The sequence below is a fragment of the Nannospalax galili genome, unplaced genomic scaffold (genome assembly GCF_000622305.1).
Source record: "Nannospalax galili isolate Female #2095 unplaced genomic scaffold, S.galili_v1.0 scaffold76, whole genome shotgun sequence".
Lineage (NCBI taxonomy): Eukaryota > Metazoa > Chordata > Mammalia > Rodentia > Spalacidae > Nannospalax > Nannospalax galili.
Window position 1 is genome coordinate 3,285,760 of NW_008339767.1, and position 24,125 is coordinate 3,309,884.

The 24,125-nt window shown below is 39.9% G+C and overlaps 2 protein-coding genes across 3 annotated transcripts in view; one reads left to right on the plus strand and one right to left on the minus strand.

The window, feature by feature from the left end:
- Positions 1-10,594, minus strand: part of Thap2 (THAP domain containing 2) — a 17,633-nt gene extending 7,039 nt beyond the window's left edge. Inside the window, exons 1-2 of the mRNA XM_029564251.1 lie at positions 10,458-10,594; positions 2,941-3,136 (exon numbers count right to left, since the gene is read on the minus strand). Of these exons, the coding sequence (XP_029420111.1) occupies positions 2,941-3,136; positions 10,458-10,528 (267 nt within the window). The 5' untranslated portion in view covers positions 10,529-10,594. The remainder of the gene's footprint in view (positions 1-2,940; positions 3,137-10,457) is intronic.
- A 739-nt stretch (positions 10,595-11,333) lies between these two features.
- The window catches only part of Zfc3h1 (zinc finger C3H1-type containing), a gene marked incomplete in the record, with an annotated part of 62,693 nt that continues 49,901 nt past the window's right edge, over positions 11,334-24,125 (plus strand). For both annotated transcript variants that reach the window (XM_008834563.3, XM_029564250.1), the window contains 2 exon segments: positions 11,334-11,973; positions 16,678-17,094. In XM_008834563.3, coding sequence (XP_008832785.1) covers positions 11,373-11,973; positions 16,678-17,094 — 1,018 coding nt within the window.

Genomic DNA, 24,125 nt, shown 5'->3' on the forward strand with positions numbered 1-24,125 from the left:
TCCAGTTTAATTATTCTCTTTTTTGCCTCCATAGGATTCCTAAAAGCATAACTGTGTTCAAGTAGTACTTGCTGATTACTGTTTGATTTTAAATTAGATGATCCACTTGCAGTAAAACTGTCGTTTTTCTTCAAAAGATTCCTTGACTTGAGTTTCTAAGCCGAAATTAGAGAGTTTAACATAAATTATGGAATATCACGTATAAGTAAATAGTGTCCACTGTTTTTAAAGTTTAATGAGAAACAACAGCATGCTATCTCATGTGCTTAAAAATCAGGTTTCTCAGCTAGTTAAATGAACTCTAATCCTTATCTTTCATCTCCAGAGATATTCCAATGTTGATTTGGAAGTAAGCAGCGGACTTCCAAAGTATCTTCCAATTTATTCAATATGATTCTATGGAGACTTAAAAAATCTTTTGCAATTTTCTCACTAAGACCAAATTAGAATTTGCTTAGACATTTTGTTAATCTATACTATTGATCTGATCTCCTAGTCTCTCAGACTGATGAATAATAGTTCAGACCTGGAGCCTAGGTAAATAAAAACTCAAGTATCCACAGAGACATATTCTCAAATATCAAACTTCCAAATAGATTTACCTATTAATTGTTCATATTAAATATTCAAAGATTCAAAAATCTGGTTGGGAACTTTTTGTTCAAATCAGAAAGCTAAGGATTCTTTTGTTCACTATGCTCCAGGAATATTAAACCACTTACAAATTTCAGATAATCACATCATTTCCTTTCATTTATTAAACATTTTATTTATTTTTGTCTTTTTGAGACAAGGTCTCCCTGTAGCCCCAGCTGGCCTGGAACTCACTACATAGACCAGGCTGGCCTTGAACTCACAGAGATCCACCTGCCTCTGCTTCCCAAGTGCTGGGATTAAAGGCATGTGCTACCAAGTCTGGCATTTATTTAAACATTTATGCAAGGTATGGTGGTACATGTTTTTGATCTCTACATTCAGGAGGCTAAGGAGGATACCCATAAATTTGAGGCCAACCTTGCCCTACACAGTGAAATGGTCTCAAAATAAGCAAAACACACACACACACACACACACACACACACACGCACGCACACACACACACGCGCGCACGCGAGCACGCGCGCACGCGCGCACACGCGCACACGCGCGTGCTATTTTGTAGCCAGGTAAGCTGGTAGGTGTAGTCCTCAGCACTTGGGAAGTAGTTCAAGAGTAGCTTGGGCTATATACAGTGAATCTGAGATAGTTTGGCCTACCTTAATAGCAAGACCGTCTCAAGAGAACAAAAAACAACACACCCAAACCCAAACCCAAACCAACCCAACTACTTAAACATGTACCATTTATTAATTCCTGAGGAAATAAGGGTAAATAAATTATAGTTCCTACCATCATAACACCTACAGTTGGTGTTGGTCTCTACATAGAGAACAGTCAGGGACTCCTTTTATTCCCTTTTGATTTTCCCAACATCTAACAGATTCTGGTATAATGTAAAGTTTAATAGTTAATTGGGCTGGGCGTCGTGGGGCATGCCTTTAATCCCAGTAGAGGAGAGGCAGGCGGATCTCTCTGAGTTTGAGGCCAGCCTGGTCTCCAGGCCAGCTGTGCCTACAGGGAGACCCTGTCTCAAAAAGACAAAAAAAAAAAAAGTTAATTGGATAAATTATAAAAAAAAATGTCAGAAAGTCAGAAATAAGCTTCCTTCCTTTTCTTTCTTTCTTCTTTTTTTGATCTTTTTGAGACAGGGTCTCCCTATAGCCCCAGCTGGCCTTGAGCTCATGGAGATCCACCTGCCTCTGCCTCCCAAGTGCTGGGACTACAGGCATGCACCAACATGCCTGGCTTGAGCTTTCTAACAACAAAATGCAACCTTCTCACCCCATGTCCATGTCAACTCATGTCTATTTACAAATTTATTTCTCAAATAACTCAAACAATAGCTTTTCCTTCCTCAGTGGAAAGAATGTTCTTTTTTCAAAGCTAAACTTTCTATTTGTGTTTGTTTTATCTTTTCCTCCCTTTTAGTGACTGTCTTTCTCAGTTAGCTTTTCTTTTCTGATTAAATTTTCTCTAACCAGATAATGTTTCCTTCTTTCTTCTCCCTTTCTCCTTTCTTATGGTGCTAGCAAGTAACCTTGTGTATGCTAGACAAACTACCACTGAGCTGTATTTGAAGCCCCTAAACCTACATTTTAATTCAATGATCTTCTACCTTAATTTTTTCTTTTCTTTCCAAAAAAAAAAAAAAAAATCAGCATTTGATAATTTCATATTCATTCTTCAATCCACTGGCTTTAGTACAAATTATTTAATTACAATTGTCTTATGCATAGTCAAAAACTTCCTCCAATGTTCCAAACTCTCAAGTCCTCAAGCTAGACTGAATGTTAAGCCTCCCTGAGCCAACATCTTTGGTATAACTCTGGATATGTTGCTCTTAAAGAAGAGCATTTGTGTCATTTGTGTGTCATTTGTGTGTCATCTTAAAAGCAGAAGAAAGTGAAGTTTCATTACTAATCTTTCCCAATTTTTGTCAATTTTGTCAACAGTACATTTACTGATAATTACTAATAATTTATAGCAATGTGAGGTTCCAATACTGGTCAAATATTCTATATTCAAAGTGCTTAGAACCAGAAGTATTTCATATTTTGGAAAATTTGCATAGATCTTCTGTGTTGAACACCCCTAATTCTGAAGTGCAAAATCTGAAATGCATTTTGGATTTTACTGGGGAAACAAAACTAGAGTCAGGAGACCTGGGTTCCAATTCTAGCCTATACCTTTAGTATACAAGAGGAAGCTCCACAACTTTCTTGAGGCGTAACGCTGCATATTTATTTTAATATATTGTGAATAGTGAATTGCGCATTTGCATAAACAAAAGGGAATAGGTTCTAAAAAATTAGTTTAAGAAAGGAGAGTAACATCACCTACCATTGACTTTATATGGGTACAAAAATCAAAAATAGTGGGGACAGCATCCATTTTAAGTCGTCGAGTTTGTCCTGTTAGGTCAAAACAAGAGGCTTCAAAGTGCTTTGAACAGAGAAAAGTGTGTTTTCCTGGCACGAAATTTTTGCGCCTAACCAGGCGAATCCATTCTTTTCTTCTTTTAGGATCCAAAGGAAACCTTAAAACAAACAAACAAAAAGCAACTCAAATTCCAACTGGCAAACTATCGTATTTAAATGGTTAAAAATTTAAAATGTACCCTATTTATGTAAACAAAAAAAAAAAAGTTTAAACGTAATATCCAGATACCAATTTACTAATTTTTATACAGCTGTAAAAAAAAGTAGTAAAAACCTGACTTTAATAGTTATGTTTTTCAGAGCTTTAAAAAGAGAGCTTTCCAACCTAGTTCTTATCATGGGCAATAAAGCACAAATAACTAATGCAGGTAAGTTTTATGTAGAACATTATAAGCAGGAGTAATTTCAAAATGCTGTTATCTGTTGCTATGTACACAGTTAAGGCAAATAAACCAGGTACGTTAAAGATTATCAATCAAAGTCTGGGCAGATACTGATAACTCCTATCTCTGTCTTTCCTGCATTACAACACTGTTTTATACTCTTTCCGTTCCATAAATTTCCAGTGAAAAAAATTGTTGCTTTTATTTATTTTTGGTCCTTTTGAGACAGGGTCTCCCTGTAGCCCCAGCTGGCCTGGAACTTGCTATGTAGACCAGGCTGGCCTTGAACTAACAGAGATGCACCTGCCTCTGCTTCCCCAGTGCTGGGATTATAGGTGTGTGATACCACACAGGCTAAAAATTGTTTCTTTTAACAAACATTATTTCTGTGTTCTTTTTTGTGTGTGTGTGTGTGTGTGTATAGGCAAATGTACAGAGAGGTCAGAGGACAACTTTTGGGAGTTGGTTTGGTTCTCTTCTTTGAATGTAGGTTCTGGAAATGGAACTCGGGTTGTCAGGGTCGTGTGGCAACTTTTGTCTGCTGAGCCATTTCACTGGGCCAAAAGTTCTAAAGTTTCTTGAGGAAAGGGATCATTATTTGTCTCCTTGTCTTTGACACCTAGCAAAGTATCTTGCAAGCAAAAAAAAAGACTCTACAAAATTTTGTTACATTAATACAAATACAAAATATGTAAACTACTGTATTCTATGTTAAGCTGCATTAAAAAGCTTTAAAAATATTTTTAAAATTTTATTTATTTTTATGTTTGTTTTGTGTGGATGTATGTAAGAACACCCTTTGTGCAAAAGGAAGGTAGGCCAGAAGAGGATGTTGGATCCCCTGGAACTGGAGTTACAGACAGTTGCTAGCTGCCAGGCGGGTGCTGGGATTTGAACCCAGTTCCTATGGAAGAGCAGCCAGTGCTCTTAACCACTGAGCCATCTCTCTACCCCCTGAAAAACTCTTAAGCTATGTAGCTATGTAGCGTAGCAGAAAGCAGAACTGAATACTCTGTAGTTATGCTTTTCCCACTAACTTCACATATGAAATACACTCACTTGTATCCAACATGTACTGTTTAAAGAGGACACAAATATAAAGGGCTATTTCTCAAAATTTTACTAAAAATTCTAGCCGTGTTGACTGACTTGCAAACAGAATAAACATTCACATGTAGTCAAGTTTCAATTACAACTTTTTTTTTTTAAATTTTGGGCTGATGAGATGGCTTATTGGGTAAGGACATTTGCTGCCAAGCCTCATGACCTTAGTTTGATCCCCAGAACTACATGGTGGAAGGACAGAAACTTGACTCTTACCAGTTGCCCTCTGACCTCTACATGCAGGTTATGGTACATACACAAGCATAATAAAAAAATCAATATAAAAAAGCTAATTAAGTCTTTGGTTATTATTCAATGTATGAGATGTGTGTGAGCACGTGTGTCACAGCATCCACATAAATATTGTTTCACTATGGTTATAAAACACTTCAGGTGTAAGAACCATACACATACACACACACATGCATCCATAAACATCTTCCTGCTTCTACATCCCAAGTACTGGAATTACAGATGTATACCACTACACCTGACTTCTGTTCCTTAATTTTTGTGTGTGCATGAGTGTGCATTGAGGCAAGGATAAATTTGGGTGCTGTTCCTCACCAGTCTTGTTTTTGAGACAGGCTCTCTCATGGGCTTGGAGTTCACCTACTAGGATAGGTTGGCTGGCTAGGGAGCTCCAGGGATCCACACATATTTTTTGCAGTGCCAGATATCAAATCCAGAGTACTATGTACACTAGGCAAGCATTCTACCACCAAGTTACATCCCCAGCCCTTGGCTTTTTGAGACAGGGTCTTGCAGTATAGCCCTGGTAGGCATTGAATCTGGAATCCTGTCTTCTACCTTCAGTGCTACGATTATGGGCATGTACCACCACACCTGGCTTTTACAGCATTAATCTTACATTTTGCAAGTGTTTTGTTTTTGATAGTCTCATGTATCCCAGGCTAGCCACTCCCAGTGAACTCACTATGTAGCAGAGGATGGCCTTGACCTCCTGCTCAACTTCCTGAATACTGGGATCACAGGTGTGCACCACTCTACCTGGTCCTTGCATATGTTATTTGGACTCTTTTTTGTTTTTGAGACAGAGTCTCCTGTAGCCCCAGCTGGCCTGGAACACATTCTGTAGACCAGGCTAGCCTCAATCTCAGAGCTCTGCCCATCTCTGCCTCTCAAGTGCTGGGTTTAAAGGCACCACCATTCCCAGCATTATTTTGATTCTTCACAGTACATTTTAAGGGTAGGAGATGTAGCCAATCAGCTAAATTTAAGTAATAAATTATCCTATTGGTATTAATTCACATGGTGGTAACAGTTGGATATATTTTTGCCCATACAACATATCCAGGCATTTATAAACATTAGATGTTTAGGAAAATCACTCAGCAGTTTAAGCAATGTTGTTTTGTTTGCATCTTTAATAAACTTGCCTCCCAAGTGCTTGGACTAAAGGCATGTGCCACCATGTCTGGCCTGATCCAAGATTTAAAAAAAAAAAATTATGTGTATGCACATATGTCTGTGTATATCAGCATGTGAGTGTGGGTACCCATGGAAGCCAGAAGAGGGCCCTTTATCCCTTGGAACTGCAGTTGTGAGCAGTCTGACATCGGTGTTGGGAACTGAATGAACTTGGTTCCTCTGGAAGAGCAGCAAGTATACTTAACTGCTGAGCCATTTCTCTAACCTCTAAGTCTTAAAATTATCTACTAAGTGAGGTAAGAATGCTTCTATGGGGCTGAGGAGCTAGCTCTGGTAGATTCCTGGGGCTCACTGACCAAGTACTTGAGAGACCCTGTCTCAAAAACAAACAAAAATGCCTGATGAACAACACTGGAGGTTGTGCTCTGGCCTTTACATGCATGTGTGCAAGAGTGTGCTCATGTAAGTGCACACACACACACACACGCACACCTTCTAAAGATCAAATTAGAAAATGTGAGTAAATTCTTAGTATAGTGGCATAGTAGAAGGTAAATACTAGAAATTATTTGTTATTATGAAAGTAATTACGAAGAGTCATGAGTCTTGGAAAAGCTGATCTGGCAGAAGGGGCTTTAAGTGGGAGTAGTGAAGAACTTTAAGAGTATCTTGGGAGTAGTTATTATGATATGAAATAATGATGACGGCTTTCTAAGACAAAAATGTCAAAATGCCATTGAAAAGTTGAACTGCAAGAGCTGGTAGGATCTGCTGTAAACATAACCCTTATTAAATTATATAAATTTCCAATTAAATAAAAACCAAGAGTAACAAACACTGAAAACCTAATTTCTGGAGAGATGGCTCAGTGGTTAAGAGCACTTGCTGTTCTTCCAAAGGGCCTGATTTTGGCTTCCAGCATCCATATGGCAGTTAATAATCACCTGTAATTTCAGTGGGGACGACACCCTTTTCTGGCCTCTTCTTACATGCAGGCAAAATACTCATACATATAAAATACATGCAAGCAAAATGCTCATAAAATAATAAAGTATTTTAAAAATTATTTTATTTTAAATTGTCTGTGTGGGTATATGCACGAGTTCAGTTGCCTTCAAAGAGCAGAAGAGGAAATCAGAGCCCTTACAGCTAGAGTGACAAGTGGTTGTGAGCCTTGACATGGGTGCTGAGCCATCTCTCCAGCCCCAGTATCTATTCTTTGAAAGTTACTTATGTTTCCATGGTAGAACTACTATAGAATAGTGTGATATTGTAATCTCTTCTCAGCTCCATGATCAGTTATGTCATGTCAGTGGCTTGAAACCAAGCTTGGTAGAGTAAATGCATTAGAGAAGTTCAGCAAATATTACAAATCAGACCTGTCCTCTTTTCTGGAAAGGCACTAGTTAAATACTGAGCTATGACCACTGATTACAGAAGACTGGTTAGTAGTACCAGAATCGAAAACAGTAAGCCAGTTAAGAGGCGGTTCCAATAATCAAACCAAAGGGAATGGTAGGCAGTTGGGGTGGTGCCTGCCTTTAATCCCGGTACTACAGAAGCAGGGGTAGACAGGCAGGGCCAGCCTGGTCTACATAGTCAGTTCTAGGCCAGTTGGGGTAACAACAAAAAAGGAATGGTGGTACATCAAAGGAGGACTGCTTTCAACTTATTGGGTGGATGGTATTTCCATCTGCTGAGAAATGGAATACAGGAAATGGGCAATGTTTGTGGGATGGCAGTTTGCTAACAATGTCTAATCTGTGCGACTGGCAAGGGACCAGGGAAACAGTATACACTTGGCCTACAAATATTTTTACTTCTTAGTGATATGGACTTGTGATACTTATTTGGGAAATTTTTTAACAACTAGAACTTAACTGGTATCCACAGATACAGTTGAATCACCTGGTAAGAGTTTGAGGACCTAGGTTAGGGTGTGGGTTAATAGAAGAGGTTTGGGGGGAAAAAAACCCCCAAAAACTAAGGAAAAAATAATAAAACTACAGCAGCTTAGGGGTTAAGAGCCCTTGCTGTTCTTCCAGAGGATCTGGGTTCCAGTCTCAGCACCCACGTGGTGGCTCTGTCATCCTCTTCTAGCCTTCATAAGCACTACACACATACCGGCAAACATCCTGGCAATCAAAACACTTGTGAAAGAAAAAAGAAAAAAAGTAAAACTAGTGACAAATAGTTAAAAAGTAGAGATTATTTCATTGAGCAAAAGATCACACAACATGAAAAATTAGTATAGTGACACAGAAGTCATGTTAGGAGGGGCAGATTTAGAAGGTTATGGAGGAGACAGAGTAGAATAGGCTAAGAAGTAAAACAAAACAAAACAAAAACACCTAAAGAAACAAAATTTGTACGTGTGGGTGTCTTAGAAAAAGAAAAAAATATTGTATTTATGAAACGGGAGTATATTTTTATTATAATTAATGCTACCTTAAAGCCTAAATTTCTCATTTTTCTAATTTTTGTTGTTGTTGTTGTTTGTGGAGACGTTCTCATTATAAAGCCTAGGTCTCAAACTCACTATGTAACCCAGGCTGACCTTGAACTCTTAGTGATCCTTCTGTCTAAACCTCCTGAGTGAAGGGATAATAGGAATGTACCTCTGGTGGCTTAAGACTTTAATTTAGAAGGTTACACATGAAAAATGTTAATTGCATGTTAGAGAAATAGTATTGTACTACAGTGTATCTCTTTTTCTTTTCTCTTTGTTAAGACAGGGTTTTTACTTTGTAGCCCTGGTAGCTCTGGAACTTAGGGCAATCCTCCTGCTTCAGTCTCCTGAGTAAGCCACTCAGCCCAGCTTTCCCCTATGCATCTCTTCAACACTGGTTTTAGTGACCAGACCCCTTCCTTTCATCTTCCACATCAGATTACCAAATCCAGTATATTATCCTCAAACATTTCTCAAAAGCTCTCCATCTTCACTGTCAACAGCATCCTATTCTAGGACACAGGGTGGACTTTATTTAAATATTGAGACAGGGTCTCACTATGTAGCTCAGGCTGGCCTGTGATCCTCCAATCTCTTTCCTCAGTGCTGGGATTACAGGTATACACCACCACACCAGGCCTAGACTCCCTTTTATTACAGCTCCTTATATTTTTCTCATTCAACTCTCACCTCCTCTAATTCAGTGCTCCTGTGCTCACAACTAAGTAGCAGTATTTAGTTCAGTTGACCTGTAGCAGGATTTCCCTGTGAAGGAAACGGTAAATTAACGTTCTACGATAGGCTCTTTTTCCATCAAATTAACGTCCAGTGATGCTTGACTAGCATTTTAAGGATCACTCTAATGTTCCACACTGCAGCCAGACGTCTTTTTAATATGTAAATCTTATCAGGTTATTCTTTTTGCACTCTTCAGGGCTTCTCAAGTACTCTTAGAATAAAATAGAAAACACTTTTGTATAGACGACCAAGACTATGTCATCCTTTGGTTTCATTTGAAATGTCTCCTCTTTTGCAAAGTGTCCTGTGACTTTCAAGGCTAAATGAGGTCTCTTTGAATGTCTTTTCTGTGGCACTCATCTGTAATTATGTCTTTCTCCTCCATTCAATTCTAAAGTGCCGGAGGGTAAGAACTTTCTGCATCCTTAGCAAAATGTCAGGCAATTAGGGACCTGGTACACATTTGATGTATGAATGAATAAAGCACTACATTTGTATTAAGTAGTTTAAAACAAACACCAGAAAGAGTTTTAAAGCCGCAGCTTTTAGGGGGTACACTTAGTAATGTTGAGGAAGGGAAAAGAGCAAATATATTTTCTATATTCCAAGATAGCAACTTCTATATTGTGGGGTATATAAAATCAGAACTGTTTTCATTTAAGTTTTCAGTATTTCCTTTCTTCAAAGGGGAATATTTACCGAGTACCTATTATATTCAAGACAGTATTCAAATACTTTGGAGAGTTTTGACTTTACACAACTAAAGAATTCTGTGTTCCCAACAAACGAAGGAAAAATAAAGCCTAGGTTCTTTTTAAAGACCCTTTTCAAGAAGTGAAAGCTTGCATTTTGCACTTTCATTAACATTGCTTAATTACATGGCCGCCAGGGATGACTCAGTTCCTCGGCAGTTACAATGTAGTGTACGACTACCAGAAAATGCTTCCCATTGCATTCCAGCTTGTGAAATTTTCCTAATTTGAACGCGAACACAGGAGGCTTATAAGGTGATCGTTATTTTGAACTGGATTAGATTTGTCTTACGGTATCACTCCCCTCAAGGTATGGTGTAAGATTTAAGAATAAAAGAGTGGAAAATTAAGATACCCTCTCATGACTTTTAACGTGAGCGATGTTCACAGTACTTGGATTTCTTTTACAAATTGGGTGAACTTTCCTCGGAAAAGGAGGCAATGTTTACAGAGGTGTGAAACCACACACACAGAAGGACAAAACTGATGTTTCTTTGCTACTAGCTTGGGCGAGTCACAAAAGTCAGATCCTTCTCTCGGCCACACAAACCGTCCCCAGACTAGCAGAGCTCGGGGGGCCGCCCCCCTCACCCCAGGTTACCTGTGGAAGCTGATGTTAATATGCTTGTTGTAGGTAGCAGCACAGCCCGCCGCGGCGCAATTGGTCGGCATCTCCCCCGACCCCTCATTCGGTGCTCCTGACGCCTGTTACGTGGCGCTGACTGCTAAGCGTCCTGTCAAAGCCTAGACAGTCGCCGCAGGTGAAACAGCGCAAGTTCAGAGCCCACTGACGGGTGGGAAGGAGCGTGTAGGGAACCCGGGGCGCGCGCGCGGGGGCGGGGGTGTCCCACCTTCTCTTTCTCTTTATTAATATGGCGGGTTTAGGCCCGCGGACCCCATCATCCCAGAGCTCCCGGCGCCCACTGTCGCCCTCACCAACATGGCGGCCACACCCGTTGTCCCCTCCCCTCGTGGTCCCCAGGAGAGTAGAAACACTGCGTTTCTGGCAGCGGTCCCAGAGCAGTGAGATGGTAGGTGTCTTCTCCACCAATTAATGACTCTGAAACTCAGGTCTGCGACTAACGAGCAGACCGGTTACCGGGACACGAACTCGAGGGTCCCAAGCCGGACCCTGGGCGGGTGCGCGGCGCAGAAAGCGAGGGCAAGGCAGACGCACAGAGAGACTACAAGTCCCAGAGAGCAGCGCAACACGCTGCCAGTTATCGCGGGACTTGGGAGTTGGCTTCCTGTATGTTGCAGGAAATGACGCCCGGGACACAGCCTCCTCCGCAGCTCCTTTCTCGCGAGGCGGAAGAGCAGCAAGGGGGCGCTAGGAGAGGAAACTGGCTAGCGGTGGTCCGGCGAGAGAGATCTGGGGTGCGGGGAAGTTGGGGAGCAGACGTTCCTAGGCTTCCGAGCACTGGGAGGCCGTGCCTGTCGGGGCCGTTAAGAAAGAAGGCAGCCGAGGAGAAAAGCAGCTGTCCGACAGGTCCCAGGACGGAGGGCTGCTCCCCGGATGGCGACGGTAGACTGTTCGACCCCGGCCTCTAGTGGCCTGTCGCCGAAGGAAGAAGGGGAACTTGAAGATGGGGAGATCAGCGACGACGATAACAACAGCCAGATCCGGAGCCGGAGCAGCAGCAGCAGCAGCAGCGGCGGCGGGCTGTTGCCGTACCCGCGGCGGAGGCCTCCTCACCCGGCCCGGGGCGGTGGATCCGGCGGAGGCGGCGGCTCGTCTTCGTCATCGTCCTCTTCTCAGCAACAGCTGAGGAATTTCTCACGCTCGCGGCACCCTTCCGAGCGGGGCCACCTCAGGGGACACAGCAGCTACCGACCCAAAGAACCCTTCCGAACTCATCCGCCTCCGGTGCGGATGCCTTCGGGCTCCCTGTCGGAAAATAGCCCTCGGCCGTCCTTCTGGGAGCGGAGCCACATCGCTTTGGACCGTTTCCGCTTTCGAGGCCGGCCCTACCGGGGTGGGAGTCGCTGGAGTCGGGGGCGAGGAGGGGGTGAGCGAGGAGGCAAGCCGGGGTGCCGAGCTCCTCTGGGAGGAGGAGCGGGATCCGGATTCAGCAGCAGTCAGAGCTGGCGAGAGCCCTCTCCACCTCGCAAGAGCTGTATCCTTAACGTGGCGGTCCGCCCTGGGTGTGTCGCTGGAGCTCCCTTCCGCGTCATTTCCAGGTTCTAGAGTTTAACTTTTCCCAACCACTAGTATCTGTTCTTCGGTAGTTTCCATGGGCCGCACTCTTCCGGTGTGTCTTAGGTTGTTTTTTTGGGGTGTATTGCTTTTCAACGTTACTGTGGCTTGGGTGCGGGTGAGCTAGTGGAATTGGTGAAATTAGGTTTTTTAGCAGTACTCCCGGAGCTCAAGTTACGTTAGTATTTGTCTTTTGCTAGTGTGACACCCTCTGTCTTTTATCAGTTTTATTAATTCAGGTCTTTCAAATTCACATATCGTTTTGGAAACCTTTATGCCCTTAACTTCATTTTCCTGTGTTCACTGTATACGTGGAGATCAGAGAAAGATAAACTTACCAGCATCTTTATATTACCATGTTAGGGAGGAAGTGGATAGTATGGAGAAATTGAGAAGAATTGCCAGTGCCAACCGTGGTGGCTTACGCCTTTAATCCCAGCAGAGGCAGAGGCAGGCGGATCTCTGTGAGTTCAAGGCCAGCCTGGTCTACATAGTGAGTTCAGGCCCCCTTGGGGCTACAGGGAGACCCTGTCTTAAAAAGACCAAAAAAAGAGTTGCCAAATTCCTGACGAGCTTATTGTCAGTTATCTTTTAACATTACTGAGTTTACTCAGGATTTATGCCCAGAAATTAATCATCCAAAGGGTTCCCATTTTATTGTGGGTTTATACATCCTGTCTTGTACAACCTGCTTAAAATAGTTTACTAAGCACTTTGATTGCTAGTTATAATTCCCATAGTGTAATGACTTTTAACATTCATTTTTCTATAAAATTTACACATAGCACTTTAAAAAATATTTTTGTGGAGTACTTGAGGTCAGAATGGCATTTTCTAAATGTTCTAATGTAAAAGGGGCAAAGGATGTTTAAAGAAAACAGCAGCTTTTGGTTTTTGAGCCTGGAAAGCTTTTACTTCTACCACCAAACATTGGGTTAGAAATATTTCAGGATTTTTTGGGGGAAAAAATCATAGGTACATAACCTTTTAAAGGATAGTAAATGTTCTTTCAATGAAGATTAGAAAACCTTTGGCCAAGATTATATGCAAGCCATGAACCATCCACAAATTTGTTCTCTATTCTGAATTTAAAACATAAAGGCTATGTAAGCATATAAAAATGTGTTTTTTAAGCTTACAGAGATGAAACTTGAAATTTGAGTTGGAGAAACAAATGAAAATGATTGCAGGTTAGTGAAAAAGATCAGACGGGGAAAAAAGTACTGTGGCACAATTCAAAACTTTTTTCTTAGTTTATTCAGCATTGGAAGGTGAAAGATGAGCTGGGTGTGGTGGCACAAGCCTTTATTCCCAGTACTTGGGAAGCAGAGGCAGGTGGATCTCTGTAAATTTGAGGCCAGCCTGGTCTACATAGGGAGTTCCAGGTCAGCTGGGGCTACAGGGAGATTCTGTCTCATAAAGATCCCCAGCAAATGGGAGGTGATCCCTCCTGCCTTTGTTTTCTGTCTGGAGATTATGCCATATACTTATGTTTTTTTGTATATATGTATTTATTTATAGACAGGGTCTCACTCTGTAGCCCTGGCTGGCCTGGAACTATGTAGACCAGGCTTGCCTGCAACTCATAGAAATCCATCTGCCTCTGCCTAAGTGCTGTGCTTAAAGACCTACAACTACCTTGTCCAGCTTATTTGTAATTTTAAAGAAAATAAGTAACTTCTGTTGCAGCTTTTTTGTTTAGAGACATGGATTCATACCATAATCTAGTCTGGAACTACTATGTAGCCTAGACTGGCTTCAACAATCACAGCAGTCTTCCTGTATTAGCCTCTCTACAACTTTTCATTCTTACTGAAGATGTCTGATTGAGCTCCTGCCTCCACCTAAGAACTAGGATAAACATTTTGTGAATCTCTGTAAGTCTCCTCCCTACTCTACTTCACCCCCTCCCTCCCTCTCTTGCCCTCCCCTTCTTACCCTCTCCTTCTTGCTCCTCCCCCCTGCTTCTTCCCTCCCTTTTCTTCTCTCCCTTCCCTTGTGGGTGCTGGGAACTGAACTCAGGTCCTCTGGCAGAGCATTAAGCTTTTTGAGCCTGATGGTCTTTCCAGCCTAAAATTTTACTTGGAGGAGCTGAGCTCTTAATTGTTTTAGCTTTCCCAGTAGTTAGGATTATAGGCATCTGCCACCTTACTTATCTTCAGTAGTTTTTTTGGTCTTTTTGAGACAGGGTCTCCCTGTAGCCCCAGCTGTCCTGGAACTCACTGTGTAGACCAAGCTGGCCTCGTACTCAAAAAGATCTGCCTGCCTCTGCTTCCCAAGCACTGGGATTAAAGGCATGCGCCACCACGCCTGGCTTAAGTAGTTCTTTTTATTTTTCCCTTTATCTCTGTGCTATATCCTCGGCAAGTAGGACTTCAAAAAAAAAAAAAAAAAAAGCTGGACTTGGTGGTACACACCTTTAATCTCAGTGCTTAGGAAGTAGAGGCAGGCAGATCTGAGTTCAAGGCCTGCTGCCTGGTATACATAGCAGGTTCCAGGGCTGCCTAGGGACCCTGTCCCAAGCAGACAAAAATTCATTCAGAAATTGCATCTTAAGTTTAAAATTAGATACTTTTTGTTAGTATATTGAATCAATTTCCTTTGCAAATGTCTACAAGCTCTTACTATTTATTTGCCTTTTTAAATATTTTTATTTATTATTTTTATTTTATCTGTTTGTGTGTATTGCCTGCATGTATGAGTGCACCCATGTTGTGCAATGCCACGGAGGTCAGAAGAGGGCTTCGAATTCCCCTGGAACTGGAGTTAAGGATGGTTCGTAGCTGCCATGTGGGTGCTGGGAATCAAACCCAGGTCCTCTGCAAGAGCAGTCAGTGCTCTTAACTGCTGAGCCATCTCTCCAGCCCTTTATTTGCTTTTTATTACTACAGTTCTACCTTTAGAAAAGGTAGAACTTTTCTGTTGAAAAGTAAGATATAATAATTGCAGTAATATAGATAATTGCAGTAATTAATGTACATAGAGCATAAATGAACAAGGAGAATAATTTTGACTTCACTTAGGAGGTGCCTTGAATTGGGGTCAGGTTGAAGAGCAGAAACCTAAGTACAAAACTACATAAACTGTGATGAGCAGAGTGCAGGTAAGATTGGAAAGGTAAGCACAGGTCAGATAATAAGGACATTCCATTCTAAGGATTTTGAGCTCTTATTTAAATGAGAGTGAAAGGGAGTGATCCAATAACATTTGTATTCTACAAAGATCACTTTGGCCATAGTTTATGGGCAATAGAGAACCCAAATACCTTTTCAGGTATAATTCCTCTCTAGTCGTTGGTAAAACAGTGGGAGACTTTAGAATGTGTTAAAATGAAAAAAGAGACTTGAATTCTGATCTTTTCTTCAAGAGTTGAAGAAAAAGGAACTATGATAGCTTAAAAAATTCAGATAAGCTAGGAGACCAGGAGTGTTACCGAAGCCAAGAGACTAGTGCTTTACAGAGTTTAGGTGCTGCAGTGGAATCAGGTGAAATAAAGTTTGAAAACAGTAGTCTATAAACCCAAAGTAGTTTCTGTTAAATTAAAAAAAGCAGAAGCCAGATTCCATTTAGTGGAATAGCAGGAAAGGAAGTTTTTGAAAAGAGAATGTTTTTAAGAAACAACTGGCTGGGCGTGGTGGCTCACAGCTTTAATCCCAATACTCAGGAGGCAGAGCCATGTGGATCTCTGAGTTCAAGGCCAGCCTGGTCTATCTATATAGCAAGTTCCAGATCAACTGGGGCTATAGAGAGATCCTGTCTCAAAAAGATCCCCCCCCCCAAAAAAAAACCCCACAAAACTTGTCGCCTGAAGAGATGAGAGAAGCAGAGATTTCCTACCACAGTTGGTCATTGGGAGTTTGAAAATCTTTGTTAGCTACTTGTCCTATTGTTAAAAAAAGAGACATGTTATATTTTGAGCAATGACAATACAAATGGTTTAATAATTGAAAGTACAGCAAGCTACTTGTATCTCTTGTTAATTTCCAGGATGGACTTCTTTTATGTAAGAATTGTTTGAAATTAGAAGTACACCATTTAAAGATTTTATTTTTTGTTACGTGGCTGCCATCTTAGTTATGCATATATCAAATGTTAGTGTACTTGATGAGTTCTCATTTATTTTTATTAGACTTTTAAGAAATGTCTCTTTCATAAATCAATGACTGTCGTGTTCATTTTTATCTCTTATTTTTTAAAAAATTTGAGCTGAGAAGAAACTAATAAAAGATTTCCTCCTGATTATCTGAAGTGTAAATTGTCTACATCTGTGACAAACCATTCAGTTTCTCTTCCTTCAGAAAGGTATCTTTAACATTGCTTGCTTTGTGATTTCTTGGTACCTACAGAAGGAAGGATGCAATAACCTAACTAGGTGGACTCTGCATTCTACTGGTAATTACTGACACTAATGAATTTGTAAGTGGACTGTTTATATGGATACTTGTTAAATTGCAATATGGACACATAAAACAGGCATTAGCAGGACATATTAAATGGAATTTAGTAGTTTAAAAGTACCAGTTCATCTTGAGAAAATAAAGGGAATTTCATTTATATCTTAAGTATTTTTGTTAAATTTAACTGGAAAAATTTTGGAAACTGGCTTCCTTAATATGCTGTTCAGCCAAAAGTTTTGGAAGATCTCCATCAAGAAAACAGAATTATTCATCCAAAAGTGAAAACTGTGGGGAAGAAACTTTTGAAGATTTACTTTTAAAGTATAAGCAAATACAATTGGAGCTAGAGTGCATCAATAAGGATGAAAAACTAGCTCTGAGTAACAAAGAAGAGAATGTGCAGGAAGATCACAAAGCACTGAATTTTGAGGACCAAACAAGCACGGATAATGGCAGTATTACAAGAGACTCGAATAAAGAAGTTGCTCCTGAGGAGAAAGCACAGGTCAAAACTTTTCAGGCATTTGAACTAAAACCACTTAGGCAAAAATTGACTTTACCAGGGGATAAGAACCGGTTGAAAAAAGTAAAAGATGGAGCAAAGCAGCTTTCCTTGAAATCTAGTTCTACAGAATCGAACCAAGGTAATGGAATTAACATTTTTTTTTTTTTTTTTTTTTTGGTCTTTTTGAGACAGGGTCTCCCTGTAGCCCCAGCTGTCCTGGAACTCACTATGTAGACCAGGCTGCTTGAACTCGCAGAGATCCGCCTGCCTCTGCCTCCCAAGTGCTGGGATCAAAGGCATTTGCCACCATGCTCAGCCAACTATTTTAATTAATAATAAGATTCTTTCGCTAAAGGAGTATCTGCTTTGTTTTTTTAACAAGTCCATTTCAGTTAATGGATCCTAATTTTCTGTAAATTCTGACAGGTTCTTCCTGTAGTCCCAGTTGGCCTGGAACTCACTATGTTAGACCAGGCTGGCCTTGAATTCACAGATCACCTACCTGCTTCTGCCTCTAGAGCCCTGGGATTAAAGATGTGCGCCGCCTTATGAATGGATTCTGAAGTGTAGCCATCTTTATTTTTTATTATTGAGCTGTGCATTTAATTTCTCTTAATTAGTGTAATGAATTATATTAGTTGATTTTGTAACAGTTTTAAACCACCCTTGTATGCCTAAATTACTTTATATGTGTTACTTAAAATTTTTCTGTTTAGTTTTTCCTTTATTATTAATGTAATTTATATTCAGTAACTCTTTAGTGTATAGTTTAAAAAATATTGGCAAATGTAGACAGTTGACAATTGGTAATCATCACTAGCCACTACACTTAAGATAGATACCTCTTTATTTTATTTTAAAATATTTTTTATTACTGCATGTGTGTATGTTGTGTGTATGTGATTGTCAGACTTGCACAGCTGTATCAACTGACCCCTGTCGTTGGCCCTGTCCTGTTATATAGTAACCTGTTCTTCAACCTTTAGTCCATCTGATAACCACTAATCTGCCCCTAGGATTTTTAAGCCTTTTCCAGAATAACATAAATGGTATCACACAGTATATTACTTTTTTCTGTGTGGTACTAGGGATTGAATCTGTGGCCTCACATACTCTAAGCAAGCACTCTACCACTGAATAAGATTCTTAACTCTCTTTTTTTTTTACTTTTTATTTGGGGTCAGGGTCAGATTTGAATTCAGTCTGTAGTCCCAGTGGGCCATGAACTTTTGATTTCCTGCCTCAGCTTCTCACGTAGTTGGAATTGCAAGCTTGTGCCACCCAGACCTGGCTAGACCTTGCCAAATTTATAATGTATGTTATGATAGTCATAAAATGAGTTGAAGGTAGTTTCCTGTTTCTTCTATGGAATAGTTTAAGGTTAGAATCATACCTGGAATATGTTGTGGATATTACTGGTAAAAGCACCTGGATTTGAATGGTTTCTTGGTGGTGGGGGGCAGCTATTTTTAGTTTTTGGTTTTGATTCTTGTATTGGAGATTGAACCCAGGGCCTGGCACATGTTAGGTATGCCTTGTACCACTAAGCTATACTTCCACCCTAAGTCTTTGTTTTGATCACCTGGTCTATCAGGTAAGAAGTTTTATTAAAAATCTGCCACTGTGATGGTTGATCTGTTTGTATGGTAAGAGATGACCTTTTTATGTTGCCCAGACTAGCCATGAACTCTTTGGCTTAAGTGATCTTCCTGCCTTAGTTTCTCAAGTAACTAGGAGTATAGGTTTGCACCAGGGCTACTGATAAAAAGACAGCATTTTGTCTGTGTAACTGGGTATGAAACCCCAGGCCTGCCTCATGTATACTATGCAAGCACTTTGCCAAATATCCTGGAGCACTTAGTGGATTCCTTGTTTTGCAGTTTTAAGGATTTTGAAGTTGGGGAATTGACTCATTATGTAGCATTTTTGTCCCTAGTAATGTTTTTCTCCCAAAATCTGTTCCATCTTCTATTTACCATGTCATCTTTTAAGTATTTATATATCACTTTCCATTCAATCTTTCCATATCTTCATGTCTGAAATATATTTAATAGTATAAATTTGGATTCAATTTGTAATTTAGTATGACAGTCATTGCTTTTAATTAGGACATGTAGTCTATTGACATTTTAAAAATTTCTTTTTTAAAATTATTATTTGTGTGTGTGTGTGTGTGTGTGTGTGTGTGTGTACACACCACAACACATGTAGAGGTCAGAGGACATCTGGTGGGGAGTCTATCCTTTCCTTTCACTATGTGAGTCCTGGGGATCAAACTCAGGTTATCAGGCTAGGTGGCGGCCACCTTTACCCACCAAGCCATCTCTCTGGCCCTTGACATTTCTTAGGATTATTGATGTTTGTTTTTTTCTTGTCTTTCTAACCTGCTTTTATTTTCTTCATATCTATCATCTATCTGTTTGTCTGTCTATCTACCTACCTACCTACTTACCTACCTACATTTTTTTCCCCTTTTGGTAGTTTAGAAGTGGTGAATTTCTGTTCCCCTATTGGTTCTATAACAGTTATTCCATGAACTTGTATTTAAATTTAATCAAGACCTTAATTCCCTGTCTGCAATACAAGAACCCAGTGTTTGCTTAGCCTTGTCTTTAATATTTCTTTGCTCATCTTTATATGTCATTTATACTTAATTGGATTTTTTTTTTTTTTTTTTTTTTTTTTTTTTTTGTCTTTTTGAAGCAGGGTCTCCCTGTAGCCCCAGCTGTCCTGGAACTCACTATGTAGACCAGGCTGGCCTTGAACTCACAGAGATCCGCCTGCCTCTGCCTCCCAAGTGCTGGGACTACAGGTGTGCGCCACCGCGCCCTAATTGGATTTTTTTAACATGTGACTGTTGAGTAGAAAGCTTTTTTTTTTTTTTTAAAGTGCTGTTATCAGGAGGGGGCGACCACACCACAGTCCATATTTGGAAGTTAGGGGACAGCTTTGTGCAGTCAGTTCTTTCCTTAAGCCTTTATGTGTGTTCTGGGGATCAGACTCAGGCTGCCAGGCTTGTGTGACAAATGCTTTACCCAGTAAGCCATCTTACTGGCCCTCAAACTCTTTCAAATACAGTTTTTCTTGATTTAAAATTCTGTTGGTTATTCTCACCAAACTGAAAATATTTTTGGCTTAAACTGTGAATTTTGAAAACCCAGCTATCAATCTTAAGAATGTTTAATTTGAAGGTAATCTTTCTCTAATTGTTTTAAAAATGCAATTTTTATGTTTGATAGTTTATAGTCTACTCATGACCTGTCAGTTGTAGATTTCTTTTTATCTATTTTGGAATTTGTTGTGCTTTATGATTATGAGTTTGAACTTAATTCTGAAAAATGGTATATCTTTAGATGCATGCTATAGTCAGTCATCTTACTTGTGTTTTCATGTCTCTTACTCTCTTTAAGTTTTTAATCCCTAGAACTCTTCCGCATACATTCTGGAAAACTATATGTACTCTTTGATTTTATTCAGCCAAGTTTGACTGCATTAAGTCCACCTGTTTTAAATTTCAATTACAGTTTGTATTTTAGTATTCCATTTTTGTTTCTCAGTCACTTTTTTCATGTTTGTGCAGTTTTTTCAAACCTGGTAACATGTTGACTAATCTGGTCTCAAACTTTCTATTGTAGATAGAGTTGTTCTTAAACTTATTCTTAAACTCTTGGTCTTCCTATCTCTGTCTCCTTAGAAGGCCTACACCATACTGGGCCTAGCTCTCTGGGGTCTTTTTATATTTGATTTTTTTCAAGGCCACCCATTGGCATAAATTTGGTTGCAGTGATTATTGTTTTTGATTACATGGTCTCAGAGAAGTTTGAACTATAAATACACTCTTATGAAAAATATAACCTTACAGATTAGACGCTGTATACAAATAACTATCATCAAGTTAAGAGTTATATGTGGAAAAATGTAGCAATTCAGAAAAAAATCAAATTTTGCCCTGGGTTTAGACAGTTTTCAGATATAGAAAACTTCCATTTTGGAACAGAAGAAATCATATGAATCGACAGAGGCGTATAGGGCTTTTTTAAGGGTACTGAGATCAGATATGGATTTAGTATGAGATACATAGTATATTTTAAGGAGTGATTGGAATACAAATTCTTAAACAGGTTGAAGTTCGTTGGAATGTCTTGTTAAAGAAGTCGAATTTTATTCTTTAGACATGGGTTGGCTGTCAGCTACCCTCAAATATGAAAATGTCATCAGGTATGTGTTTAAGAAAAAATAGCTGGCAACAGTGTGGAAGAAGGACTAGACGAAAACAACTAAAGCAACAACAACAAAAAACCAATCCCAAACCTAAACTCATCTGAGTCAATGAGTTTTATATCTAAGTGTTTGTACATGTGCACCCTGCTCCCCTTTCCTCAACAAGACTTTGCTGTCAACCTTGTTATTGGTTAGCTTTTTTCCATTTTTCTCAACAGTTCTTTATACACCGTTGTTTTTTCCATATTATTTACATGTGAACTTGCCTCCTATTTGAGGTAAGAACTCAACTTCAGCTTTTTATTCCTTTTTATAATCCATAGTAAGTTTTCACTTTAGTTCTACTCAGAGGAAGTAATGATCCTCTTGTCTCTGATCACTTTGTTTTAACATACATGCCTGGCTCTTAACTTCTCTCATCTTTTATCTGCTGTTTATCTTGCTTTAAATTTAACCACTTTCACTGAAGGAGGTACTTAGAAAATATTTTGAGTTTCTAATCTCAAAAAAAAAAAACACTTTTTTTTTTTTTTTTTTTTTTCGGTCTTTTTGAGACAGGGTCTCCCTGTAGCCCCATCTGGCCTGAACTGAACTCACTATGTAGACCAGGCCGGCCTTGAACTCCCAGAGATCACCTGCCTTTGCCTCCGAGTACACCATCATGCCCTGCTTACACATAAATAAATCTTGGCAGCATGGTGATCCAGGGGATCCGACACCCCCTTCTGGCCTCTGCAGGCATTGCATGACACAGGGGCACTTAACATACATGAAGGCAAAATGCACATGAATATAAAAATAAATAAATGAAAAAAAATAAAAAGAATGACCATACTGGAAAATTATGCAACAAAAACCACAGGGTATAGAAGGAAAAAGGGTTAGGGTAGTAAAATTAAAAACTTTTGTGCATGCCTTTAATCCAAGCACTCAGGAGGCAGAGGCAGGCAGAGCTCTGTGAGATGGAGGCCAACCTGGTCTACGTAGCAAGTTCAGACCAGCTGGGGCTATAGGGAGACTGGGGCTGTCTCAAAAAGGCCCCTAAAAGACAAAAACTTTGTCCATGGCACATGAGAAAAATGATAGTAATTTCAGAAAACTGGAAATACAGCTTTACATGTTAAATGAATTTATAAAAATGCTTGAACTGTGATGTCACTTAACTTTGAAAAAGGCCTGAAGTGTGTTTATAGAAGTCAGAGGTTTGCAGTGTTTTACTATGAAGTAGAACAAGGAATGCTGCTTGAAATAGGCAAGTCCTAACACCAGCTGTAAATGGTCATGGCTCTTAACACTGTGAAGTTCCTGGTGTATGATAGGCATGTGTGGTTATATATTCCTATGTGACTCAGATCACTCGGGCATAGTTTTATATATTTTCTCCAGTTTTATATATTCTCTTACTGTTTCTTTGACACAAAAATCACACAGGTAAATATGAAGTTTATTTCTTCCCTTTCATCCTTCCTCAGCCTCTCTGGGCCATCTGGCCTGGATTGAATAAGTCTTAGACTAAGCAGGAGGAATCTGCTTCAAATTTGATGATTAACTTCTATTTGCTTTGTCTGGGAGCACTTTTGATTATTTCCATGTTTAATGAATAGCTGCATATTTTTTTCACCAGTATTTCCACTTGAGCAGTCAAATTAGGATATTTAGACACTTAACAAGTTTGAACAAAACAAAACAGAAAACTAGGTTTGGAATTTTAATTCACAATTTCAGTTGTGCTGTCCTGAAACATTTCTGAGGTTTTTTTTGTTGGTTTGTTTTTAAATTTTTAATTTTATTTTTGTCTTTTCGAGACAGGGTCTCCCTGTAGCCCCAGCTGTCCTGGAACTCACTATGTAGACCAGGCTGGCCTTGAACTCACAGAGATCCACCTGCCTCTGCCTCCCGAGTGCTGGGATTAAAGGCGTGCGCTACCACGCCCGGCTTTATTTATTATTTTTATTTTATGTGTATGCGTGTATTGTCTGCATGTATGTGAATGCACCCGTGTTGTATGATGCCATTGGAGGACAGAAGAGGCTGTCGGATCCCCTGGAACTGGAGTTCTGGACAGTTGTTGGCTGCCATGTGGGTGCTGGGATTCAAACCCAGGTCTTCTGCAAGAATAGCCAGTGTTCTTAACCGCTGGGACATCTCTCCAGCCCCTCTGAGTTTTAACTTCATGTTTTAACTAAAAGCATTTCAGTATTACTATAGATGGAAGCACTGTTATATGATTTTTAAAAAAAAATTTTTATTTTATGTGTATGTGTGTATTGCCTGCATGTAAGTCAGTGCACCCATGTCACAAAATGCCCACGAAGGTCAGAAGAGGCTGTCGGATCCCCTGGGACTGGAGTTACAGACAGTTGTTAGCTGCCATGTGGATGCTGGGATTCGAACCCGGGTCTTCTGCAAGAACAACTAGTGCTCTTAACTGCTGAGCCATCTCTCCAGCCCGTTATATGATTTTTAAAGTATTATAGATTAGTTAATATATAAATGTACGGTTTGGGACAATACTTCAGAAGTCGTGAGTCCAAGGCCAAAAAATCTGGAAAACTGTGTGGGATGAATTTAATTTTGTTGGTACTTACTTACCTCTGCTTTTTTGGGGGGGTACTTTTTTGAGACAGGGTCTCTCTAGCCCCAGCTGGCCTGGAACTCACTGTCTAGACCAGGCTGGCCTTGAACTCACAAAGATCCACCTGCCTCTGCCTCCAGAGTGCTGGGACTAAAGGTGTGCTCCAACATTGTTGATGTTTTTCTAAATAAATGAAATCAATTTTATAATGTGTACATCTATATAGCCTAAATATCAAATTCATTTTTATTTTAATCATAATATTTTCTTTGGTATTATAATTTATAAATCTGTATGGTCAAATATTGAATTTATTTCAGTCATCATAATATTCTGTCAGTGTAGTTTCTCTGGCTGGTAATGAAGCTTTGCCT